This window comes from Phragmites australis, chromosome 14 (genome assembly GCF_958298935.1).
Source record: "Phragmites australis chromosome 14, lpPhrAust1.1, whole genome shotgun sequence".
Classification (NCBI taxonomy): Eukaryota; Viridiplantae; Streptophyta; class Magnoliopsida; order Poales; family Poaceae; genus Phragmites; species Phragmites australis.
Window position 1 is genome coordinate 30,595,643 of NC_084934.1, and position 17,310 is coordinate 30,612,952.

General features: G+C 41.4%; 1 protein-coding gene across 1 annotated transcript; it reads left to right on the top strand.

Moving 5' to 3' along the window:
* Positions 1–13,448: 13,448 nt before the first annotated feature.
* On the top strand, positions 13,449–17,113 carry LOC133890427 (uncharacterized). The gene is made up of 9 exons (XM_062330797.1): positions 13,449–13,572; positions 13,655–13,818; positions 13,895–14,021; positions 14,103–14,223; positions 14,516–14,583; positions 14,665–16,516; positions 16,660–16,746; positions 16,866–16,970; positions 17,057–17,113. Exons 1-9 carry the CDS (start codon positions 13,526–13,528, stop codon positions 17,111–17,113), a joined length of 2,628 nt encoding a protein of 875 aa, XP_062186781.1. The 5' UTR covers positions 13,449–13,525.
* Positions 17,114–17,310: the final 197 nt, after the last annotated feature.

Consider the following 17,310-nt stretch of genomic DNA (forward strand, 5'->3'; position numbering starts at 1 on the left):
GGCGGCGGAGTGATCTTGGAAGGAGGCAGCGCCGTGCATCGATCGACGGGCACGGCACAGCTTATGGCGAGGAGCAGGAGCAAGACTAGGAAGCTTAGCGTGGGAGGGGAGGCGCGGACCACGCGGTTGCATCGATCGATCACAGGATGATAGGATGGAGGGATGCTAGCTAGCTCTACCTGCGTATGTATATATATTCCAAAAAGAAAAGAGAAAACAAATCCGGTCGGGGTTGGACGCCGGCGTTTTGGCTCTTGTTCGTCTTGGACGCATCTTCTGCATGAGGTAGGGTGATGCATCCATACTCTTGTTCCTCGTGCCAGCTGTTAAATCAGGTAAATACGATATGAATCAAGATCGTATAAGGATCTTTCGATAAAGAATCTTATAGAATTTCTTTCTTAAAATAACGTTCTCGATATTTTGCTACATAACATATATATGTATGTTAGTATCTATAACGCCGCAGTTTATGGCATTTGTGCTATATATTCAAATGTATGTGTAATGAGGTCAAACTGTGGAATGGAACACACATCAAAATAGTCAGTCATAAAGTAGTTATATTCCAATTCTCCAATTTTCAGCTTCCATCCTTTTCTCCTAGCCCTCCCTCTTCTTTTGGTTTGTTTTTAGGTAATAATCTATCTTTCCTTTTGTACAGTGACATTTTGTTTCTTTATTTTGTTTTTTATAAATTTATGTTGTGGGATCTCCCCTATTGTTTCTCCATAAAACAAGTACTATGTACGGGAGCTCTCGAGATGCAACTAATGACCCAAGCTACGGTTTCCCTGCTGCCGCAACTGCTGGCGGCGGAGGTGACAACCTAACAACAACGTCCTCTCCAACACCGCCGGGAATCGTCGAGCCCCATAATAGTCCCCTCCATCGGGAATCGTCGAGCCCATTCCCACTCTCCCATCAGACGCCGTTGACCTCGTTCTAGCGCCTCAATAGGACATCGTTGGCCTCATCAGTCCCCACCTCTACTAGATATATGTCATTGTGACCTCCCCCAACTCAGTAGCCGCTTGGGTGACTCCCATGTCAACCTAGAGTCCATGTTCATCGCCATCGTTATCAGCTACCATTCCAACGGTGCCATCGATACCGACCGGATCCGCTAGAAGCCACTACCACACCCTCCCATACCTCCTCCTGTGAAAACTCGCCACTAAATATAGATATGGTGGAGAGGAGAGACAAAGTCACCTCGCCGCCGTACAGCTCCATCCCATTTGCCATTATAACGAAAATGACCCTATTAGATCATGATTGTGAGTTTGGTGATTAATGACAATATAGTCAATGAGACTAAAATGTTTGTCAAGAATATATGTTAGTAGGTCTCATGAATACAATACATCAAGAATCCATCGCAGCCGGGATAAAGTTTGGTTGAATTGGAGAAGTCCCATGAGATTTGTTCTCACCGGAAGGTCCGATGCTGGAAGAATTGCACTCACCGGAGCATTATGTCCAGAGGCAGTTTGCCTCACCGGATGATCGATGATAAAGAATATACACGCCGGAGCAATTCTGTCAAAGGGGTCTGAGTGGATTACACTCACCAGAAGGTCTAGTGATCAAGACAGTGCACACCAGAGGTTTCACCGGAGCATTTAACAGAGTGTGTAGAAAACTCAGAAAAGAAGAAGTTCTACACACTGGAAGGTCCAATGATGAAGACAGTACACACCGGAGGCTTCATCGGAGCATTTAACAGAAGGTGTGAAAAATCTAGAAAAGGAGAAGTTCTACACACCAGAAGGTCCGGTGATGAAGACAGTGCACACCGGAGTATTTTGTGCAGAGGAGAAATTTGGCGCGGTCTGGCTCAGGATAACTCCCCGGATAGTCCGGTTATGAAGAGGATGTATACACCAGAGTATCTGGTGTTCATAAGAACTCTGACTGGAGTTCTAACAGCTAGTTTCTGAGAATGTACACACCATATCTTACGGTGCTTGTACCTTTGTTAACGCCGGATCATCCGATGTTCACAGAATATTTGACCCGTTGGAATAACAGCTAGTCTGCAGGGTTGAGGCTATAAATACCCCTCAACTCATTCATTTGAGGTAGCTAGAGTCTAGATAAACCCTTGTACATATTAGAAGACATCTAAGCCATCCAAGAGCTTAAAGTATTTATCCAAGGTAATTAAGCACATTATTAACAAGTGATTAGTGCTAATAGGCTTAGAGAGAAGAGTTGCTAAGTGCTGCAACTTAGAGTGTGGATCAAGAAGTGATCTAAGCTTGTACATATTGGTACGCCGGCACCTTGGAGTCTTTGTGACTCACCGATAACTTGTTAACCCTCCGACTTGGTATGGAATGGTGACAAGAGGATTGTGCAGGGACGCGGATGCCCTTGTCTTTGTGACTAAAGCTCCGAAGTGAAGACGACGTATAAGTGACCGAAAGAGAGGTTAATGGTGAGACCTCACCTTGGTGGCTTAGTGGATCTTGTGCTTAAGGCCTTATCTTGGCGACTTGGTATCTCAAGAGCCGTGACCGGAAGAGACTTGACGATTGGGAGCATATCCTTTGTGGAGCTCCAATGTGGACTAGGGGTGGCTTGTGTGCCATCGATACCACGGGATAAAAATCTCTCATGCCGAGTTTGTCTCTCTACCTTATTTACGTTTCTGTATTTACTTACTTGCAATTTCCCTTACAATTATCTAATGTAGAAACACGGGGCCAAAGCTCTTAATATCACCCACAGTGTGAAAAAATAGATGGGGCATTATATCAAAAAAATGTCAGAGAAAAAATAGTCTCAAATTGACATATAGTATGGACCACGTCTTTCTGCAGTTTTGCCAGTTTGTTCTGATCGATGACCTTTTGTGAAATTACATTGAAGAACGAACATAGTTTTATGATTGAGTCTCGAACCTTATCGACAAAATACCTCTAATTATAACTAGAAGCATCTATGTTATCATCATGTGACAATCATAAGGCTTCATGCTAACTAACTTCTTATCTTTCATGTTTACCAAGCTCCTGATGTTGGAGGAGTAACCAGTCGGAACTTTGACATCATGCAAGCAACCACACAGGCTGATCTTCTCATCCCTGCTTATAGTGTAGTAAGTTGTGGGAAGTTTCTTTTTGCCATTGTCTAATTGTATGTAGTGTATGTCCTTTCTGAGGTTCATTTCTTTCAGGTCCAGTCGTGCATTTAGTGTATCTTTTGTTTTGCCGGATATGTCTAGTAAGGTACCAATCAAGCTATCAAACACATTATTTTTCACGCTCATGACGTTGACTACGTGTCGGACCATAAGATACTTTCAATAAGACAGCAACCAAAATATTGATATCTTTTTTCACATAGGAGCATGTTGCCTAGCCGAGATTTTTTGACTACCTGACCCCTTTCCAAGTACAACTCTAAGTATCTTTACATCTTAAATACCTATTCTTCAGTATGAATCTTCGGAGCTTGGCAATGCTCTACTGTCCTATCAAAAGCTCTTTTATTCTTACAGTACAGGTGATGCGGATGAAGGAACATACGGTGACCCATAAAAATTATTTTCCAACTGTTCGTCAGCCACCCTCTGTTTCCTTCAAGCACTGAACACATCCATTATACCTTTTTACAATCTGCCCTGATAAGTTAACAAGAGCATGCCAATCTGAATGGATCGTTACGAATAGCACCGTGCACAGGGAGTAATTCTCACATTTGTACTCATCCCATACATGTACACCATCTTTCCATAGTATAAGAAGATCTTCAACCAATGGTTTGAGTACACATCGATATCGTTGCATGGTTGATTCGGCCCACTAATCAGCAAAGACATCATAAGGTTCTTCCGCTTCATGCACATCCAAGGTGGAAGGTTGTAGATACAGAGGGTCACGAGCCAAGTGCTATAAGTACTTCTCATGTTGCCAAAAGGATTCATCACATCCGTACTCAATCCGAACCTTATATTTCTCACTTTATCTCTAAATTCCTTGTATTTGGAATCGAATCTCCACCATTGCTTACTATCAGCAGGGTGTCTAAGCATTCCATCTTTCTTCCATTATTCAGTGTGCCATCGCATCAGCTCGGCATTCGCTCTGTTAGCCTTGGCTCGTGACTCTGGTGAAGCCTCCAGTACTCACACCATCTATCACCAGACCATCCAGTATATACAACTACACCAGACAAACCATTTTGCAATCTCTCCTAGAAAACACTCTAGCAATGTCTACGATGTGCACATCCTCAAGCATCGGACCATTGGGTGAGCATACATATCCACCCTTTTGAAAACTTTCTAGAAAACAGTCTGGCAAACCCTTTGATGTTTATCAGAACCATCCGGCTAGTTCAAACTCACTTTTTTGAAGATTGCACTTCTCCTGTAAAATAGTCTGGTGTACACTCACTTGAACACCTGACCATCCGATAAACACATCAATTTTTAACCCTGAATTGAAATGCTCCGGCGTGAACTACATTTGAACACTGAACCATCCGATAAATGCATTTTTCCAGGCACAGAGACAGAAAACTCTAATTCTATTTTTCTCTCTAACTTTGATTAGTCTTAGACATAGACAAGCACAAACAAGCTTATACAATATCGAAATCATCAAACCAAATCAACAATTTTGTCAATCACTCATCACGTATAAATCAAGGCTCATTTCAACTTGTTTTCTATTTCTAGGAGGAGAAACGGGGTTTAACTTTGCAACGATAACTATTTAATCAATTCGGTGGACAGTGAAGATCGATCGAATCTGTCACATCTTCAAATATTTTAGAAGAGTATAGATTTTGTACAAATAAAGGCAATTTACAATCTAAAACAAGGGCATAGACTAATGATATATTAAGCAGATTTCGGACATCAATCAGAGATCGCACCAACAGTACACAAATGTTGACGTCGCTTATCGATCGATCTTAGCTAGCTAGCTGTTACCATACACACCTCCCGTGTTCTAGAAAAAAATCGTACCTAGCTAGCTGCCATGCACTAACCTACCTTAATTATAGGGATAATATATATATATATATATATATATATATATATATATAGTTGCAGCAAGCAAAAGGATCGATGGATATATATGCCTACGTGTGGGAATCATATCGGTTGGAATCTTTAGATTACGACCGGCCGGACTGGATTACGAGTACTACTCTACGTAGTAGGTAGTTACGCTACAGAGTGCAGAACGTACGGTACAATCACTCAAAACGTTTGACCTCGATCTCTTCTTTTAATTATATAGCCAACTTTGTGCATATCTGCACAGGTTGTTCTTTGTGCACCTAATATTTCCCCTAATTAGACAGTCATACTGGATAAAAGATGATGTATTAAGAAATTAAAGGAAGAAAGGAAAAAAAAAAGGTAATGTCTTACCTAAGACATTAATTTGGCACGCAATTCGACACATAGATATAACACAAAGTTATATTAGAGTTTGATCATATTTTTTCAACAATGGAAGCTCACGCTACCCATTATATTATAGCATGTCTATAAGCTATACCTACATTTATTGATTGGGCGTTATTATTATACATTATACATTGTGAGATTCATATCTATAATTGTGTCTAAGTGATGTAAAAGACATAGACATAAACAATAATTTCTTGCACTGGGAGTGGTCTAAGCAACCGGATTTGCCTTTATTGGTCTGCTCAGCTAGCTGTTAGTTGGTCAGAGGTCAAAATCATTCTTCCTCTCGATCTGTCAGCTTCGATCGATCTCCAACGGCGTAATTATATATTGGAAGAAGCTGACTTACTCCTTAATTGGCGTATGTATTGACTGCCATGCAAAAACTTGTTCTTTTCTAAGGAGAAACAATCGAGTCGGTAGCCACACGATCATGGCCAGGGGCTGGTTGTTCGTGGAATTTTCAGGATTTCGTCCTTTACAAAAACATTTTCTACATGAGGATCTTTGGGGAATCAATGTCCACAACTAGATTTTTTTTTATGGCATCATGACTATTTGTGCTGTTGTTCAATAGCATGGTATCATAATAACTAATATGTATGATCTTACAAATTCAATAAAAAAAACTTTCGTGGCAGCTAACACGGCGCACAACGTCCAATATCACCGCACAATGCAAAAGAGTCTATTTGTATAAATTATTTTCTCAAATGTTTATTTGTAATTTTTTTTTAAAAGGTCAAAATGTAAATATTTCACATGATTGTTCTATAACTAAGGGTATTTTTATTTAGGTTTCTGTTTTTGACTTATAGCTGAAAAACTAGTTTTATTTTTTCTGAAAAGCTATTTTGATTTTAATTGTTGGTTTTTATAATAAATTTTTAACTTCTCACTATCAAAAAATTAGAAAAGTTCATCTCAACCAACTTCTTAACTTCTAATTTATTTCCTTATAAACAGACTTTTGTCTTCTAAAAATCACTTTTGAGCAAAATGTTTATTTTGGCGAGCTTCTACCTTCTGAAAAACAGAAGCCAACATATAAGTTCAAACAAACAGACCTAACCATGATTCAGACGTATCCGTGAGCAATCTGGGCACGTATATGTCGAGTCGATTCTTAGATGATTTTGTGATGATTAAATTATCTAACCTGTATTGGTACAACGCTGCTAGTACCTCAACTTCTCAAGGACTACGTGTTGGGACGAACAGAATCATGGGAGTATATTTGTATATGCAAGTTAGTTGGGCTGACACATAAATTAATCTGAGTTAAGGTCATCGACGACAATGATGAGTTGTTAGTCGTCGTCGTTCTAGGCTTGGCTTGCTGTACGGCAACACAATGGACACTGTACGCACTGGGTAATCTTCACTATTTGTCATTATGTATATATGGTGCTTATTATTAGTTATTGTTAGCGTGGTTCGCGTGACAAGAAATAAAAAAAAAACAATAATACACACACTAGCACGCATAAGTAGTAAAAGAGATTGCAACGAAAATGGATCCAATCTATATATAATATATGCGGCCGCCGTTATGTTGGAATAAAATTGTGGTTCGTAACACTTCAAACAGAAGAGGCAGAGATCTATTATTAGATTATCTCTAACTATATTTTCTTTATTTTGTTTCCTTTCCGATTTTTTTTCTCATTTTTATTTATTTTATTTTCTCTCATCTTCAATAACTTCCCTTTAAACGAAATTGCGAAGTGAAAGGAGAAAGAATCCCGTCCTGAAGATAATAACCCTGAGAATTTCTTCATAACGAAAATCATAAAGGGAAATCATTGTAATACTAAAAGAAACAAAAATATCTTTACGACGGAATTTTCACCCGCGTCGGGAATTACTTGGCCATAGTCTTATGGTTTGAGGAACCTGGAATGAATTGATATTGGGATCGACAGGTAGGCCTCCGGACGCCGCTGAGAATGGATTGCATCTGCATGCATGGGGACACCACGCCAGGCCAACAAAGGAAGAGTATATATCGGAGCCAACACTTAATTTCATCAGCCTGCATTCGTTGAGGGCAAACAAACAATAATGGAGCACTTCAGTGTCATGCATGCACGAACGCCATGAAAGAGCAGAGAGCTAACCGACGGTGTGGTTTTCGATCGTCTCTCGTGACTGCAAAAGGGACGGTACGATCGTCTCCGACGTAGATATATGCACTAATCAATCCTCTATATTAAAACTCCAAAAATTAGAACGATTCTAAGGGTAAGCACTGTAGCTACTGTTTATATAGGTCCTACGTATGTATATATAGATACGGATACGTATATGTATACATATGTATATATATGGATACATATATACATGTATACATGTACATATATGTATGTATATGTGTGTGTATATGTATACATATATGTATATACACTAATCAATACTTATATATTAAAGCTACAAGAATTAGAGCGATGGTAGGGGTAAGGCACTGTAGCTATTATTTATGTAGGTCATACGTATGTATATATGTATATATATGGATACGGATATAGATACGTATATGTGTATATATATGTGTGTATATGTATATATTTACATGTATAATATAATTTTTTGAAAATTCTAAAAAAATAGCAAAAGTATAATAGTTATATTGATAAATCGGCTGAAATAATCTAAAATGTATAGAAAATATCTAAAACTCAAAAAAAATATGAAGCAAATTTTGTTAGGTTCTTATTATTGTCGTCTATATATTAAAATTATGTGCATGTATACAAATAATAATGTTTTTTAAATAATAATATTTTCTCCATAATTAAATGAATGTGTTAAATAATAATAAATTTATAAATAAATATTGAGATACTAAAATTGATGAACCTAATTTTTTAATCTTCTTTTATTATGTTCTGTGTAATAAAAAATGAGCGCGACTACGCCTAGTATAGGCAGAAGGAGGCTCTGCAAGGGAACACAGAACAAAAAGGGGGAAATGGCCTTCATCAGCGACCGATCGAGCAAGGCAGAATTGGATGGATACACACGTCTGCGTACGTATATCTATCTACCTATCATCGAGTGAGCTTTGCTTGTACACAATAATATATTGCTGCACATCTTGCATGCATTCTTGCTTAGTCAGTAATGCTCTTCTGTCTTGTCCAGATCGACAACAAGACAAAAGCACCGAAACCGTCTTCTACTTCTGCAGATCGACGAGAACAAATTAAAGCACGCAAATAAAGCGTACCGATCGAGCATGCGTCCATAGAGGCTGCAGAAGCGTGCATGCATGCATACGCTAGCTGCCATAATCATTTTTTTTGGGTGAAAATATGCCATCCTCAAACTAAAGTAGAACCATCCTCCCGACACAAATTTTGTGAGTTCTCGCCCCTAGAAGCCCAAGCCTCTATGATCTTACCAAAATTTAGTTATATTAAGTAGTGTTTAGTTTGAGATCAAATCAAAATTTTGATCGGCCAAAAATCAAGACTACCATTTTATACATCAAAATCGTGTCTAGCTTTGTCATAGAAAAAATTTGACCAGCCAAATTATTCTAGGCGTGACCAAATTTTGAAATTAATCCAAATGAAAGCGAAATTTCCAGGACATAACCAAATTTTGGCTTAGCTAGAACCAAACATCCCCTATATGCCCACACAACTACATAAATATGCTTCATTGTCGGCTCCTAAACCCCCTTCGCTGCTGGTTTTAGAGCCGACAGTGGGTAATAAGCAGTGATAGTTTTCGACTATCACTGTCGGCCCGAGAGACTGATAGTGAAGTGAGTTATCACTGCCGGCTGACCTTCAGCCTCAGTCGACAGTGTTTTTCTCTTTCCTCTCTCTATCCTCCCTATCTTTCCTCCCTCTATCTCTCTCCTCGATCTCTCCATCTCTCTCCCTCTCAATATACATGCATAGGATGAGACACATTTTTAATATAAATCAATAATTAATAAAGATACATTCATTAATACATAGCAGTTCATATCCTTCATTAATACATAGTAACTGGTATTATTCATTAATGTTGTGTCATTTATAAAATATAATAAGTTATCAAGCACATTGGTAGACTTTCTCCTTATCGCATACTCTCTAATAGAACATACAATGTCATCTGAAGTTCTCTCACGCGTCGATAGCATGATGAGTTTATGAAACTCGTCGTTTGAGTTGATAACATGTTCCATAAAGAATCCGGTAGAAGGGATCGGTGATGTTCTAAAAGGGAGAGTGAATTAGGACACTTAGAATATATTCACCTCCAAAAACTACACAAGATAAACCTATATCAATTTCTATCTAAATATGATCTAGATTTATCTAGTGAGTTTACTCTACCAATCAAAAGAGCTTGCAACCTATCTAGGAAGGTAAATTGCAAAAAAGTAAATGTGAAAACATAAATAAGGTAGAGAAAGCAAACTCGGCACAAGGGATTTTTATCCTGTGGTATCGATGACATAAATACCACCCCTAGTTCACGTTGGAGCTCCACCAAGGATATACTCTCGGTCAGCACCCGGTCACGGCTATTGAGCCACCAAGTCACAAAGACAAGGTTTCAACCCGGATGAGCCACTAAGCCACCAAGGCAAGGCCTCACCACAAGCCTCTCTTCCGGTCTCTTGCCATCGTGATCCCTTCGGAGCTTGAGCCACTAAGGCAAGGGTCTCCGCGTCCCTATACATATGTCTTGTTGCTGCTCCACACCAAGTCAGAGGGTCAACAAGTTTACCGGTGAGTCACCAAGACTTCAAGGTGTCGACGTACCAAGAGGTACAAGCTTGGATCACTCCTTAATGGCTTAGAAAAGTTGTTCATACCGAATGATCCGATGAAAATAATAGTATTAACACCAGATTATCCGGTGAATGCACTCTCACAAACTAGCTGTTGGAATCCTACTCCAAGCCTCTGTGAACACCGTACACTTCGATGTATGCTCATCTCTATCATCGGACTATCCGGTGAGTTATCTTGAGCAATTTGAGTATTTCCTTATTCTCTGTGTAAATTGCTCTGTTGTAACCATCCGATGCACATCACTTCATCACCGGACCATCCGGTGAATTATCATCAGCCAACTGAGCTAATGTAACCCTCTCTGAAAATAATACTCCCATGTACACAGGATCCATCACCTGATCATCTGGTGCCTTAAACTTCGTTCTTCAACACTTGGCACCCTCTCTGTGTAAATTAGTCCGGTGTTAAGCTTCTAGTGTGTACAACGCATACATCAGACCTTCCAGTGTGTTAAACTCCTTCTGTCCCTTTGCACTGTTCATTGTCCGGTGTGTGCAACATATTGATCACTGAACCATTCGGTGATTTGATCTTCAACTTCAATGACTGCAGCCTTCTCTGGTAGAAATGCTTCGGTGTATATATTTGCTAATCACCGGACCTTCCGGTGAGGTCTTTAACTCTCCCCCCCCCCCCCTGTCTGATATGCTCTAGTGAGTTTAACACCCAGAGCACCGGACCATCTAGTGAGGCAAAACTTTTTGGGACTTTTTCAATTCAATCAAACTTTGTCATAGCTGCAGTGATTTCTTGATGTATTGCATCCATGAGACCTACTAATATATATTTTTGACATGTGTGTTGGTCCTATTGATTATGTTGTCATTAATCACTAAAATCACAATCATGACCTAATAGGGCCACTACCTCAAATGATTGAGTGGAGGGGGTTTTATTGCCTTAGACACGCGCATTAGCTATTAAACCAATAGCTCAGAAAAGTTGTTCACACTGGATGATCTGGTGAGAACAATAGTACTAACACCAGATCATCCGGTGAGTACACTCTCACAAACCAGCCGTTGAAACCCCACTCCAAGCCTCTATAAACACCGAACACTCCAGTGTATGCTCATCTCTATCACCAGACTATCCGGAGAATTATCTTGAGCAATTCAAGTCTTTTCTTCTTCTCTGTGTAACTTGCTTCGGTGTAAGCATCCGGTGCACATCACTTCATCACCGGACCATCCGGTGATCACCAATTGAGGGGTTTTTATAGCCTCAAACACGCGCACTAGTCGTCAACCCAACGGTTCAGAAAAGTTGTTCACACCGAATGATCCGGTAAGAACAATAGTACTAATACCGGATCATCTGGTGAGTACACTATCATAAACTATCCATTGGAACCCCACTTCAAGCCTCTGTGAACACCGGATACTTTGGTATATGCTCATCTCTATCACCAGACTATCCGGTGAGTTATCTTGAGTAATTTGAGTCTTTCCTTCTTCACTGTGTAAATTGCTCCGGTGCACATCACTTCAACACTGGACCATCCGATGAGTTATCTTTAGCCAACCAAGTCAATGTAACCCTCTCTGAAAATAATACTCCAGTGTACACAACATCCATCATTGGACCATCCGGTGCCGTGAACTTCGTTCTTCAACACTTGGCACCCTTTCTGTGTAAATTAGTCTGGTGTTAAGCTTCCAATGTGTACAACGTATACATCGAACCTTCCGGTGTGTTGATCGAACTCCTTATGTCCATTTGCACTGTTCATTGTCCGGTGTGTGCAACACATTGATCACTGAACCATTCGGTGCTTTGATCTTCAACTTCAATGGTTACAACCTTCTCTGATAGAAATGCTCTGGTGTGTACATTTACTGATCACCGGACCTTCCGGTGAGGTCTTCAGCCCTCTCTCCCTCTTTGTCTCATATACTCCAATGAGTTCAACACCCAGAGTACCGGACTATTCGATGGAGCAAAACTTCTAGGGACTTTTTCAATTCAATCAAATTTTATCCCAGCTATGATGGCTCCTTGATAGCATTCATGAGACTTACTAACATATATTCTTGATAAACATATTAGTTACATTGACTATGTTGTCGTTAATTACCAAATTCGCAATTATATTTTAATATGATCATTTTCGCTACACCGATCATCTGTTCTTGAAGGATATGTATTTCTGCAAGTTGTAATATATTTGTACTTTAGAGCGCTGCATTTGAAAAATTGAAAGAATTAGCTGGGCACAGCAAATTCGTCACGGCCCAGATATATGGAAATTGCCAGCCCAAGCAACGCCTCCCTCTGCCTGTCTCACAATACAACTTGATCATGAAATTGAGTAAACTTAGCCCATGTTTTCTGGGCAGTACGTGATTTTTCTGGGCAGTACGTGATGTTGATATTTCTCCATCTCACTCATGAGGGTTAGGAAAGGTGACAAGGCGTCGAGCTCACCTGACTTGAAAGCCAAGAGAAGAAGAATTAAGGGAGATGCTAGTTTCCAATTACCTGAAAATAACCGCCAATCCTAGCCATAGTACCATCAAAATCAGTACGAAAACATCAATCAATTGTCGTTGCTCGGTACGTTGGCAGCCATCCACCAATTCAATCGATCGGTGCCATGCATGAGTAGCTTTGAAGATATATATATATATATATATATATATATATATATATATATATATATATATATATATATATATATATATACACGCTAGCTAGTTACATATATACATGACGACAGATGGAATTATTAGGATGCTTGTGCATGCGGTGATTACATTGTGTCTAGTAGCTAGCAGATCGAGGGGCATGCATTTGTTTTGTACAGTAATGTGACTGTGTGAGGGAGCGAGAGATCTTGTCGCGTAATGAGAGAGAGCAAATATTATTCTTGTGACGTGACCTGGCCCTGGCCGGGTAAATATAATGCATGAAATAAAGCTTCCATGATCTTATTCTTGCATGCATGGCGTCACAATGCAATGCAGCCTTGAGTAGAGTAGTGATATATAAATTAATACAGTATATGAGCAGCAGGTGGCGGGAGTGCTCAACAAAAGTAAAAGTGTACGTCCGATCCGTACGTATGGTATGTCTGTAAGTAAGTAAATTGCCAGAAGCATACGCAACACACACATGCACGTACGACGTACCTCCTCTTCCTCTTCCTCTTCCTCTTCCTCCTCCTTGCCGGCGGGGACGGGTCCGGGCTCACTGGTGGATGGCCAAGACAGGCGGGCTAGCTAGTAAGTAGATTTGGAAGAGCTAGAGCCTCATCAGTCAGTCCTGCGTCCTCGAGGGCCGAGCCATGGCCGGCCTCGTCGCCATCCTCCGCCAGCTCGGGGATCTTGCAGAGTACGTATCGCTAGCGGCTACGTCCATCATCAGCTTAATTCGCGCGCGCCTTGTCCTAATTAAAGCTGCACCATTTCTGCAGGCTTGCCGCGGAGGTGTTCCACGACCTGCACGATCAAGTCATGGCCGCGTCCGCACGAGGGCGCCGACTCGCGCTGCGAGCGAAGCAGCTGGAGGCGGACCTGCCGCCCATCGAGAAAGATAGAGAACGCCACTGCCTAGAGAACGCTGCTGCTTCCAACACCGGTAAGCATCATCGATCGTACGCGCCTGCAGAATCCAGGAATCTGATGACTGAAAGCTCACCGCCCTCGTCTCACAGACCGCGTCGACTGGCACGCAGATCCCAAGGTGAGCCATGGTGTTGTGGCGGCAGGAGGCATGCCATGCTTCATCGCAGAATGCATCGACCGGTGCCGCGGACCTCCGAGGCTGTTCATGCTTGACAGGTACTGTATGATAATACGATATGCTCGCAGATGCTCCCTCTTTCAGCTGCAGACAATTGACGCCTCTGATCGATCTTGTAGGTTCGCTGCTCAAGGCGAGGGAGCATGCTTGAGGAGGTATACGGATCCTTCCTTCTTCAGGACCCACTCTGCCAAGCTTCAGGAAGGCACTCTCAGAGCAAATAGAGATCTCAAACCCATGGTATGGTACAGTAATGTAATCCAACACAGCTCTGCAGTCTGCACACTACTTTCAGTTTCAGTGCCTAGACTTCAGAGATTAGAGCGTCGATACATTTTATTTTTCTGAATTTCCTAAACTAAGTCAAGAAGACTAGTGTTGTGTTCATCAAATAGTAAGCTAAAAGTGTTGCCTATGCCTGTTGTCTGAAGAAAATGTTGCCATGATATCTTTGTACTCAACTTAAGGATTTCGCCTTTTTCTATTCGTGGATTGGAAATGTATATCGCAAGAAAGTTTTTTTCTCTTGCAGGAAAATAGACAAAAGCTTCAGAATGCAGAGAACCCAAAGCCTCCAAAGTCAGCCCATACTGATTCCAAGTAACACCTATTTCTCCTTATTTTTTTCTCAAAGATTTCAGAGTTTCTTCGTAACCAAACTTGTTGGTTACTCTCATTCAGGTTCGAAACAGATGCATCTAAAAAGGCTTCTCTGGGATTCCTTTCAATGCTCCGACAGCTGAAACATCGACAGATCAATGGATCCGTCTTCACAAGCCTCAAACCTCAAATGCAGCAAAACATTCAGAAGTATGAATCGTCACCAGAAGAGAAACCTTCCTCCGTTGATCACTCTGAAATAGACATGTCTCTCACCAGTTCACCAGACTTCAACATTGGAACTGGAAACATTGCAATAGATGCTTCAACTGCCATTGAGAAGGCCAAGGATAACCACCAAGGCACTGTGCGATTTGAATATTACTCATCAGGTGCCGGTTCAGACAACGGGGGAAATTGCAATGAGCTGGAGAGGACTAGTTCTTTCAAGGCATGGCTCTCTCCAGATCCTCGCTTTACTCCTGAGCATGAGCATGGAATTATAGAAGAAGCATCTCATGGTACTTCTGAAGCATGTGTCAGCAATGCCATTACATCAAACGCTGCTCCTAGTAGTGCCAAGAAGGCTAAGCAGAATCCCAACAACGCTGTAGAAATATCCTACAAGAAGGGTGTGGGTAAGAGGTCCAAGTATAAAGGCAGGGTTGAGATTATCGCCTCGAGAGTTTGCAGTTTGCCGAGGAAGCTCTTCATGAAGCAGCAGCACGATCCACTCGAGCCTGCGCAAGCTGCTGTGCCTACTGAAACTGACAGTGCCCGATCATGGCGTTCTGACGGAGTTGTCCTCTGGAGTAACGGAGACTGGTGCTCGCTGGATGTAGCATGTCCAAGTTTCCGGGAGCAACTGTTTGGACGTGCAAGTGACGTGCTTTTATCTCCCGATCATTGTGAGGCATATCGTCCTGATAGCATGGACCCAGGTGCTGAAGCCAGCATCACCAGTTGCAACCCTGAAGCCAGCCCAAACGAGGCTTTTCCACCTCTATTGATTACTAATCCGGTATTCAGTGGAGTTGATTCTGTGGCAGAAAGTGAACAATGCTATTTAGACCATGAAAGTACTACTAGACTGCAAAGCACGAGAGGTCCATCTTATAATGCATCGGTAGATGCAGAAATACATCACCAACAGAATGGTCCTTCCATTTCAAATCAGTGCAGCACTCCAGAAATTTATGAAGAGCCTTCATCTACACCTGATTCCAAAAAAATGTTGTCGCCGAGCATGAAAGGTTCTGTGTGTATGATTAACGGGCCACTGCATGAGCCAACTACTGTGCTGCCTGAAAATTCTTGTTCTGACGGTACCAGAGCTGTCGTACCGCCACTTCCACCTATTCCTCCAATGCAGTGGCTGTCAGTCAAGGTTCATACAGGACCTGGAGCTGCATCTCCTAAACCTAGAACACTCTGGACAAAATCACCAGAGGTAAACCATGCAGATATGAGCCATTCTTTGCAATCAGTCAGAACGCAGGAGGCTGAAATGATTCAGGCCAGAAGCCAGCATAGCCGCAGCAGCCAGACTTCAGAGACGAAAATGGCACATGCATTGGATTGTAATGAGAATGCTAATCCTGATGTGTCCCATAGACATGGAATCAGTAGGGATCCACTTCTTAACAAAGATTATGAGGAAATTATTCGTCGACAATCATTCAGAAAAGGCAAAATTCTGAAGACTACTGAGTTCCCTGAACTTACACTACTTTCAGACGAGGCTTTGTCTGAACTTGCAGAGATAGACACACAGCCACAAGCAGAGACACGGTTGCGAGAAGAGTGCAGTAGTAATCTGCATAAAGAAAATGTGTTCTTTTCTGCGGTAGAACAGCTTGCGAAAATGTCACCTCCTTCGGTACCAAGGCCCAAATATTCGCTGCTTGAGGTTGCACCTCATGACAGAATCTCGGTACGCTTTCTTCTAAAAAACATTCATGTAATGCATCTGCTACTTTTAGAAGATCTGCACATGAAGATTCCAGAAAAAAGGTTATCTTTCCGTTTAAAAATTTTATGTGTACATGAACCTCATAAGATGCGTGATGTTTGCAGCTAAGGAACGGTTCAAGTATGATCCACCCTTCAAGAAATATATTGGACAGCAGGAGTGTACTGCTAGAACAGATAAAGAACAAGGTAGTGCATTGCAATGGCAACCCTGTCAGTGTCACATTCTTATTTCCTGCATCTAATGATCACACATTGACAGCACGTTTAGATTATCCTGACAAATTAAAGTTGTGATTCATGGACCACAGTCTTTCAGTCTGAAGCCAGTTTCTGGAATGAGCTCAACTGTGATGGGTAGTCCTACCAACTCGAGGGTGGCGACCATTCTGCAGAGGGCAGATGACATTCGTCAGGTAACGGCGACTTGCACTGCGTCTCCTACTTGAACAAGACGATCTTGTGACCAACTACGTAGATCTCACTGGCACTTGTAAAACAGGCTCACGCGGACGGCAACGACGTCGGCGGTGAGGATAGCTGGAGCGACAGTGATTGATTCATCACAGCAGCATCTCCTTGCGGTTCAGTGAAGTCGAAGGGGTGTAATCTTACCTGCATCAGACAAAGCTTTCTGGAAAAAATATAAGAAACCAGTTGTTCAAATTGCCTTTGATATTTGAAGTTGAGCAGGCCCATGCATAGTTTGAAATTGTACCTCGAGTCCGCGAGTGTATACAATTATAGGCTGAGAAG

Coding starts and splice junctions, on each gene's coding strand:
- LOC133890427 (XM_062330797.1), top strand. CDS start 13,526: ATGGCCGGCCTCGTCGCCATCCTCCGCCAGCTCGGGGATCTTGCAGA. Junction 13,819..13,894: donor CGCTGCTGCTTCCAACACCG/GTAAGCATCATC, acceptor CTCGTCTCACAG/ACCGCGTCGACTGGCACGCA. Junction 14,224..14,515: donor ATAGAGATCTCAAACCCATG/GTATGGTACAGT, acceptor TTTCTCTTGCAG/GAAAATAGACAAAAGCTTCA.